Source organism: Cornus florida, unplaced genomic scaffold (assembly GCF_030987335.1).
Source record: "Cornus florida cultivar Cherokee Brave unplaced genomic scaffold, ASM3098733v1 CherokeeBrave_3.0.0_Hap2_Chr05, whole genome shotgun sequence".
Classification (NCBI taxonomy): domain Eukaryota; kingdom Viridiplantae; phylum Streptophyta; class Magnoliopsida; order Cornales; family Cornaceae; genus Cornus; species Cornus florida.
Genome location: NW_026775575.1, coordinates 68,349,057 through 68,358,926, shown reverse-complemented (window position 1 = coordinate 68,358,926; position 9,870 = coordinate 68,349,057). Strand labels below are relative to the sequence as shown.

At 36.3% G+C, this 9,870-nt stretch overlaps 1 protein-coding gene across 1 annotated transcript; it reads right to left on the bottom strand.

Annotated features, from left to right (window-relative positions):
- Nucleotides 1–2,701: 2,701 nt before the first annotated feature.
- LOC132310199 (probable serine/threonine protein phosphatase 2A regulatory subunit B''gamma) lies at nucleotides 2,702–9,267 on the bottom strand. The gene is made up of 3 exons (XM_059808408.1): nucleotides 8,849–9,267; nucleotides 8,579–8,729; nucleotides 2,702–3,188 (listed from the first exon to the last, which is right to left on the bottom strand). Exons 1-2 carry the CDS (start codon nucleotides 9,179–9,181, stop codon nucleotides 8,589–8,591), a joined length of 474 nt encoding a protein of 157 aa, XP_059664391.1. The 5' UTR covers nucleotides 9,182–9,267; the 3' UTR covers nucleotides 2,702–3,188; nucleotides 8,579–8,588.
- Nucleotides 9,268–9,870: the final 603 nt, after the last annotated feature.

Here is a 9,870-nt window from a genome sequence, read left to right as displayed (position 1 = left end):
AAACCAATAGGCCTGTGGCCTAATAGTACAAAGCCCCAAAGGGAGGTAAGGGGTTCAAACCTCAATGAATGCAGTGTATGTGAGTCCCTAGTAAGGAAAAAAAAAAAAAAAAAAAAAAAATTAATTCAATTAAACAAAATTATTTTTTATCAGATAACATAAAACAAAAAAAATAAAAACTGATTTGAAATGTTTGATTAAACTACTATTTGTTTATCAGTTGTGTTTATTAAAATAAAATAAAATAGAAGAGTTTGTAGTGTTGGTTAAAATAAAATAATATTAAAAAATGATCCAAAACTATTTGTGAAGAAACGAATCTGTATCTGTTTCTAAATTGTCAAGGAGTTGGGGATTTTCAAAATATTGAAAAAGTTTACAGAATAATTTAAAAGCCTTTTAGGATTGTAATGATTGAATGGAATTGTATATTACTAGCAGTACAAGGCTCCTACTTTTCAAAGGGAGGTTAGGGGTTCGAACCTCAGTGAAGGCAGTGTGTGTGAGTCCCAAGTAGGAAAATAATAATAATAATAATAATTCAATTAAACAAAATTATTTTTTATCAGATAAAATAAAACAAAAAAATTAAAAACCGATTTGAAATGTTTGATTAAACTACTATTTGTTTATCAGTTGTGTTTGTTAAAATAAAATAATATTAAAAAATGATCCAAAACTATTTGTGAATAAACGAACCTGTGTCTGTTTCTAAATTGTCAAGGAGTTGGGGATTTTCAAAATATTGAAAAAGTTTACAGAATAATTTAAAAGCCTTTCATGATTGTAATGATTGAATGGAATTGTACATTACTAGTAAATTAGTTTAGAACATGCAAGTACGCTAGAATTTTCTATTCATTATTCAATTTGAGTCAATTTTTTTCTCTCTTTTCATTTCTCTCAACTAATATTATCTTTTATTTTCGAGGACTTTACGATACCACTCAGAATCAACATAAAAAATGTGTTTACATAAGTTTTTAAATATTCCTATTTTGGAATGTCTAGATTTATTTTGAAAATGTTGGGTTCATTGGAAATACTTAATTACGTTTGAAGTTTTTGTAACAAATTGTGCATATGAACATCTAGGGCGTAGCAATTAGGGATGGCACGGTACGCCGCCCGGCTTCAGTTTAATTTAGTACAATAAATTAAATTATGGTAAATAAAAAGACGTGAGTGGGCCAGTAATGCTTCTATAAGGTGCATCATTAGACTGTGATGTTATTCAGACCTAATAGTCCTAATACTCAACCCTAATACTTCAGACCTAATAGTCCTAATACTCAACCCCAGTACTCTGTCGTCCCTCAGTTAGCATACTCGGAAAAACTCTCCAGCCTGAGAATCAAAAAATTTGCTACTCAAAACTCCGAAATTTAGTAAGGATTGGAGTAGCAATTTGAAAAAAAAAAAAAAAAAAAAAAAAAAAAAAAAAAAAAAAAAAACAACAGAGATTCTAAATTAGAACACGTTCTATTCTAAATTACATTTTCTTATAACATTCTAAATCAGTCTCTGTTTGTGCAAAGTAAGGGTTTGATCATTTTATCAACTTTTAAGAGAACAAAGAAGATCAAAAGAGAACTAATTTTGACAAAAAAAAAAAAAAAAAAAAAAAAAAAAGCTTATATCAGAACTATTTGGACCACCAAGCATTAGCCTGAGTTGCTACATAGCGTATCCACCAGGAAGCACTTATCAAACAGTTGTGAAACTGTAACGACCCACTCCACCACATGGTATGATATTGTCCGCTTTGGTCCTGAGCCCGCACGGTTTTGCTCTTGGGCTTTACCCCAAAAGGCCTCATATTGAAGATGACACACTTACATATAAGCACTTCACATTTCCTCTACCCAGGCGATGTGGGACTGTGCACCCGCAGCTCGCCAGTGTGGTAGCCTGTCAGTGTCTCTCGTACCCGCCCACAGGGTCATCACAATCCACCCCCCTTGGAGGCCCGACGTCTCCGTCGGCACACTTCCGGCTGGGTCAGGCTCTAATACCATTTGTAACGACCCACTCTACCACATGGTATGATATTGTCCGCTTTGGGCCTGAGCCCGCACGATTTTGCTCTTGGGCTTCAATCAGAGCCTGACCTAGTCGAAAATGTGCTGACGGGAAAGTCGGGCCTCCAAGGGGGGTGGATTGTGATGACCCTGTGGGAGGGTGTGCCGTAGACGGATGCGAGAGACACTGTCAGGCTACCACACTGGCGAGCTACGGGTGCACAGTCCCACATCGCCTGGGTAGAGGAAAGGTAAAGTGCTTATATGTAAGTGTGTCATCTCCAATTGGTATGAGGCCTTTTGAGGTGAAGCCCAAGAGCAAAACCGTGCGGGCTCAGGCCCAAAGCGGACAATATCATACCATGTGGTGGAGTGGGTCGTTATAGAAACTCTCCATTAGACAATACAAAGATAGGTCAAGAACCAAATAAATACTAAATGAATTGTTGCAAACCTGCTCAGAACATAGGAAAGAAAGTAAAATTTGAAAATATATATATATATATATATCCCGATCACGAACTCTTTGGAAATTTTTGAATAATTCTTTCTTTTTCCAAAATTTTCCTTTATTTCAAACAAATAATTGGGATATTCCCCAGACTTTTTTCTCTCATCATAAACAACAAATTGAAGAGCCATATAATGAGCAAACAGAAACCAGAACAAATATATCTCTCTTTTGTTGGGAGAGTTAAAAAGACGGTATCATCCACGCAAAGTGCCCCAGTAAGGGCTTACAGGGCAAACACGCCAAGCCATATTTTCCATCTTGCCATGGAGATCAGACGAAGGAAAGAAAGCAATTACGCACCAGGCCGATTCTTCTGAAACAAAGCATTCAAAACCACCATTTATGGACTATTGTTACCTGAATAGTGATGAAGTATCGGTCAGCAATATAACCTTTCCTTTGTGAATGGTGCTTTTGGTATTCCCAATTAGAGGTTCACTGTAGGACTTCAGAGTGCAGCTCGCTTCAATTGTGCAATGGTCAGCACATAGCCTTCCAGACAATTACGCATCAGAGCTACATGACCAGGCTTCAAATTTATCAATGATGAGGTTTGCAACCCTGATGAGTTTCATTCAAGAAGAATCGCTACGAAACGATGTGTCTTCGTTCAAAGATGAGCTCAAGGAAGCATTGCAAGCATCCATAGGCAGCTGCAGAGACACAACAGGCTCACTAGAGCTTAGTTCTCCAAAAGCTAACTGCATATATACAACATAAATGTCAATACTACATTCAGTGCTGGAACTGATAATGAAGCACTAAATTTAGGCGCATGCAGCTCACAGGTAAAAGATCAGAACCTGGCTTTTAAAGTTTTCACGTATAATAGATTCAAGGTAAAAGATCAGGAGGATCAATTTTCTAGGACAGTTTCACATCTTACATCTAGAAGACTTGCAAAACCATAAGTCGTGCAATGCTATTACCTAAAACTGTGTAACCCTTACTTTATTTTCTCAAATTATAATCTCGAGTGGCCTCGTGTGATAATATCATAATTTGCATTCCACTAGTTATTTTTCTGTCCGGCTGTGGTTACACTTCAAGGCTTAGATTCAAAAAATTCCCTTCCATGATAATGTTAAAAATAAATAAAAAGAAGAAGAAAAAGATAAATAGGTCTTGATAGTTGGTTTGTTAAAAATAATTAATGCCATGTTTATTCATGTATATGTTCATTCATGCATCTATTATTGTACATGTATCAAGTGGATACATGTATCAAGTGTGTGCATGTATCATGTGTGTGGTTGAGATTGTCTTGAAAAGTTCAAAGGTCTATGGGAGAATAGTATATATAGGGTAATGTATTTGTTGTTAAGATATGAACACAACAAAGAATTCAATTCAATACAATATTTGTTTCTCTCCTCTCTTCACTTAGAAATTATTTAGTTGGTTGAAACTATAGCCAACATAAGTGGTATCAGAGCTTGATTTCGATCAAGAGCAAACTGGGCGTGAAGCTTATTGACGATAAAACAAACCCCGAAGAAGATCCATCGTGATGGCGACTACAGGCAATCAAAACTAAGGTACCCATCAATCAGCACTTCCCATTTTTGATGGGGAAAATTATGATTTTTGGTATGTAAAGATGAATACCATTTTTCTCTCATATGATTTATGGGATTATGTTGAAGATGAGTATGATGAACCAGAGGATACAACAACTTTGACGAATGCCCAAAGACAACAATTGAAAGATCGTAAGAAGAAAGATGCAAAAGCTTTAGGCTTGATTCAACAAGGAGTTACTGATACAATCTTTCCTAGAATTATCAATGCTTCTAAAGCAAAGGAGGCATGGGATATTCTCGAGAAGGAGTATAGAGGCAGCACGAAGGTAAGAACTGTAAAACTTCAATCTTTGAGAAGAGATTTTGAAAATATGAAAATGAAAGAAATGGAGTTGTTGAAAGATTATTTTTCTAAACTTATGGAGGTGGTAAATCAAATGAAGACCTATAGGGAAGATATTTCTAATCAAATAATTGTTGAAAAAATTCTGATTAGTTTGCCGGAAAAATATGACTCTATTGTTGCTGTTATTGAAGAGACTAAAGAGCTTGAAAACTTGAGTGTTGAAGAATTGATGGGTTCCATAAAAGCATTTGAGCAAAGGTTGAGTAAGTGCTCCGAAAAGACAATTGAAAGTGCTTTTCAATCCAAGCTCAATGTTAGTTCCAAAAATCAAGAAAAATATCCATCAAGTTTTGATCGATCCAAAGGTGAATCTTCTAGAGGTGGAAGACACGGAAGAGGAAGAGGAAGAAATTCAAGAGGAAGAGGAAGAAATAATTTTGAGAGAAGTGGAAATATAGAGTCCATTCAACAAAATTGTGGAATTTGCAAGAGAAGTAGCCATGTTGACAAAGATTGTTGGTTTCGGGGAAAACCTCAATGTTTCAATTGCAAGAAATTTGGACATGTTCAAAAAGATTCCCGTTTGAAAACAAATCAGTAAGCTAATTTTTTCGAAGAGCAAGAAGGTGAAACGAGCATGTTTTATGCTTGTCACTCAACATCGGAACAAAATGATGATGTGTGGTTTCTTGATAGTGGGTGTAGTAACCACATGACCGGAGATAAAAACATATTCTTGGAGATTGATTCTTCATCCAATTCTCAAGTGAGGATGGGAAACGGTGCCTTGGTCCAAGCAAAGGGAAAAGGTACTATTGCCATAGAGACAAAAAAAGGAAGAAAGCATATTCGGGATGTGTTACTTGTTCCGGATTTGGAGCAAAATTTGTTAAATGTTGGACAGCTTGTAGAGCATGGGTACTCCATTCATTTTGATGAAAACTCTTGCAAAATTTATGACAAGGGAGGACAAAATCATATTGTAGCAAAAATCAAGATGGGCAAAAATAGAAGCTTTCCTCTCACTTTTTCATGTTCAAAAAATATGGCCTTGAAGATGGATGTTGTTGATGAGTCTTGGCTTTGGCATAGAAGGCTTGGCCATTTGAATTTCCAAAGCTTAAAGAATTTACAACAAAATAGCATGGTGTATGGGTTGCCAACAATACAAGAAGTTAAAGAAGTTTGTGAAGGTTGTGCTCTTGGCAAGCATCACCGAGAGTCATTTCCGAAAGAGAAGGCATGGAGGGCTAAAGCACCATTGGAGCTTGTTCATACCGATGTGTGTGGACCGATGACAACACCAACTCAAGCGGGTAACAAGTATTTTATTATTTTCATTGATGATTTTTTAAGAATGACATGGATTTATTTCATGAGACAAAAATCAGATGTGTTCTCTATTTTCAAAAAATTTCAAAAGCTTGTTGAAAGGCAAAGTGGCCATCTTATCAAAGTGTTAAGAAGTGATAGAGGTGGAGAATACAACTCAAATGAGTTTGAAAAGTTTTGTGAAGATATTGGCTTGGAGAGACAATTAACGGTTGGGTACACTCCACAACAAAATGGAGTGGCAGAAAGGAAAAATAGAACAATCATTGAGATGGGAAAATCAATGCTTCATGAGAAGGGGCTACCTAAATCATTTTGGGGTGAAGCCGTGTATACGGCTGTTTACTTGATGAATAGGAGAATAAAACTCCATTTGAAGCATGGAGTGGAAGGAAGCCATCATTGAAACACTTAAAAGTTTTTGGGTATATTTGTTTTGCTTATGTTCCAAGAGAAGTGAGGCACAAACTTGATGAAGCTAGTGAAAAATGCATCTTTGTGGGTTATAGCTCAAAATCAAAGGGCTATAGACTCTTTAATTTGAAGAAGAATAAATTGATTATTTGTAGAGATGTTCTCTTTAACGAGAAGGCTGCTTGGGATTGGAAAGAGAAGAAAGTTCAAGATCAAATCCCCATTTTCATTGAAGAATCAGGAAATCAAGAAAATGAAAATGAAGATTTTCTTGAAGTTCCACAAGAAATGTCTCCCGTATCTAGCTTACAATCAATCCCAACTTCTCCATCAAACTCAAATTCCTTATCTCCAAGTTCAACTCCAAGAAGAATGAAAAGTCTTAGTGATGTGTATGCAAGTTGCAATTTTTGTGTTGTTGAACCGAAGAACTTTGAAGAAGCAATTAAACAAGAGGCATGGAAGAAAGCTATGGAAGATGAAATTTATGTGATTGAGAAGAACAAGACTTGGGAGTTAGTAGAGAAGCCGGAAGACAAAGATGTGATTGGTGTGAAATGGATTTTTAAAACAAAATTCAATCCGGATGGCTCCATTCAAAAGAACAAAGCAAGACTTGTAGCAAAAGGGTATTCACAACAGCCCGGAATTGATTTTCAAGAAACTTTTTCACCCGTGGCTCGTCTTGACACAATTAGAGCACTCATTGCCTTGGCGGCTCAAAATGGTTGGTCCTTGTATCAACTTGATGTAAAATCAGCCTTCTTGAATGGTATTTTGAAAGAGGATGTCTGTATAGAACAACCTCAAGGCTTTGTTGCAAAAGGAGAAGAAGAGAAAGTTTACAAATTAAAGAAGGCTTTATATGGTCTAAAACAAGCACCCCGGGCATGGTATAGTGAGATTGATTCTTACTTCATCAAAAAAGGCTTTCAAATGAGCAAAAGTGAGCCAACCTTGTACTACAAGACACAAGGTAAAACTGGGATTCTTATTGTTTCTCTTTATGTTAATGATTTGGTATTTACCGGAAGTGATGAAAAAATGATTGATGGTTTTAAAAGAGAGATGATGAAAAAATATGAAATGAGTGATTTGGGTTTGTTGCATTACTTCTTGAGCATTGAAATTTATCAAAAAGAATGAGGAGTTTTTATTTGTCGAAAGAAGTATGCAAAAACTCTTCTTGAAAAATTCAAAATGTTGAATTACAAATCCGTTTGCACTCCCTTGGTTGTGAATGAAAAATTGATGAAAGAAGATGGAAGTAAAGAAGCGGATGCATCTCTTTATAGAAGCTTGGTTGGAAGTCTATTATATTTGACATCTTCAAGACCCGACATCATGTATGCTACAAGCTTCTTATCTCGGTTTATGCACAATCCGAGTCAAATTCATGTTGGGGCTGCAAAGAGGGTATTGAGATATATACAAGGTACACTTGATTTTGGTATCTTGTATGAGAAAAATGTTGATGCAAAGTTGTTTGGTTTTTGTGATAGTGATTGGGCCGGATTTGTTGATGATATGAGAAGTACTTCCGGTTATGCATTCTCTCTTGGTTCGGGTGTATTTTCATGGGCATCTAAAAAGCAAGAAACGGTTGCGCAATCTTCTGCCGAGGCTGAGTATATTTCAACATCAATGGCAGCGTCACAAACAATATGGCTAAGGAGAATTTTTGAAGATGTTGGTGAGAAGCAAAGGGAAGCTACTCCAATTTTATGTGACAACAAATCCGCAATTGCTATGACAAAGAATCCTATTTTCCATAGTCGCACAAGACACATTGCAATCAAGCATCACTTCATTAGAGAAGCCGTGGAGAATGAAGAGATTCAACTCAAGTATTGTAAGACAGAAGACCAAGTTGCGGACATTTTTACCAAAGCACTTCCAAAAAATAAGTTTGAAGACTTTAGAGAATTGTTGGGTGTCACAACATGGCATTAAGGGGGGTGTGTTAAAAATAATTAATGCCATGTTCATTCATGTATATGTTCATTCATGCATCTATTATTGTACATGTATCAAGTGGATACATGTATCAAGTGTGTGCATGTATCATGTGTGTGGTTGAGATTATCTTGAAAAGTTCAAAGGTCTATGGGAGAATAGTATATATAGGGTAATGTATTTGTTGTTAAGATATGAACACAACAAAGAATTCAATTCAATACAATATTTGTTTCTCTCCTCTCTTCACTTAGAAATTATTTAGTTGGTTGAAACTATAGCCAACATGGTTCTCCATTTTACATGGTGATTTTAGAGAGGAAACAACATCAATTAGAATCTAATATGAAAATCCTAAATTTTAAATAAAAACAACAGCACTTTGGCATGTATAGTTAGAATAAAGTGTTACCCAAGGGGACTGTAATGCATCTCCTGACTACTATCAAGACAACCTCCACATTAAACTCACCTCCTTGAACTCAAAAGGGTGCCTCAAGTGATTCATCCCAAACTTCTGCACTTCCATTAGATACATCTTCACCGTCTTCTTCCATCGAAAGCCTAATATATTCTCTATGTGCAAAGCGATCCCACCGTGTCAAAGTTGGATCTTCTCGTTCCTGCTTATACAACAAATGCCAATGACTGTTATATTTCCAGATATATAACCATCCATGTTGCAACTCACAATGTGTGGCCATGCAAAATCTACAGGACACTAATAAAATGTCTAATGTACCTGGCGAATGAGAAATGGATCACGAGTTTCAAAAGCCATGAATTTATTAAGATTGAAAAGAATATTGAAAGCATTTCCTGAAAGTTTGCATCCTTTCAAGTCATGCAGCGTGATGTAATCTTCCATCTGCAAGCAAGATGGTGTCATTGCCAGTGAAGGGATAATATCTAAACACAATGAAAGAGAAGTAAATTGAAGGTAATCATTAAAAAAGTAATTTTCAACCTCTGGTGAGATCATATCAACTATCTGACACAATATGTCCTCAAACAGAACAGGTTCTTGGGCCATGCATTCCATTCGATGCAACTGTTCCTCGTAAAAGAATTGCATCTCAGTGGATGTGAGAACCCCATTTCCATCCAAATCTATGCACTTAAACCTGAAAAAAAAAATTAAGAACTCGTGAAATGGGTGAAGCACATAACAAGCTAGTTCTTTGAGCTTGGAATCTTCACGTGGTCTGCAATGGCCTCTGGTACAGAGCTTTGTGGGTCCACTTTTCCTCCGATTACTTTCTTCTTCCTCACTAGGTTCAAAGCAAGGTCTTTTCTGTCAACACCAAAACTCGAATCATCTGTAGACCACTCACTTCCCCTGACTTCTTGAGCATTCAAAATCTGGAAACCCATTTGAGACTCTCTCTCCAAGATGGTTTATAGAAAGAGAAAGCTTAGGATCAACGGGAGAGGGAGGCATACTAAAGTTCATGATTGGAAACCCATGACACTATCACCATCATGATTCTTGATGTGTTGAAAACTCATTGGATTGAAAAAAAAAAAAAAAAAACCAGTTGAACCTAGGAGTAAAAAGAGAGTGAAGAAAAATGAAGAAAAAGTCCAAGAAACCAATTCTATTTTGCTGAACCAGCAAGGCTCAATTTTCGGACACAAATTTTGATTAGTTTTAGAAGAATCAGTGGGGAAGAGTACTGAGAGTTTGGAGGTATTTTTCTTGTTTCAAAAGCACAGAAAGCAATTTGCTCAAACCAATTGATGGTCCATTGGAATAATTCATAG

Bases quoted from the DNA above. Each gene is read 5' to 3' on its own strand.
- LOC132310199 (XM_059808408.1), bottom strand. From the start codon at position 9,181: ATGCAATTCTTTTACGAGGAACAGTTGCATCGAATGGAATGCATGGCC. The intron at 8,730-8,848 runs GTACATTAGACA...TTGTATAAGCAG, and splicing joins ATCCATTTCTCATTCGCCAG to GAACGAGAAGATCCAACTTT.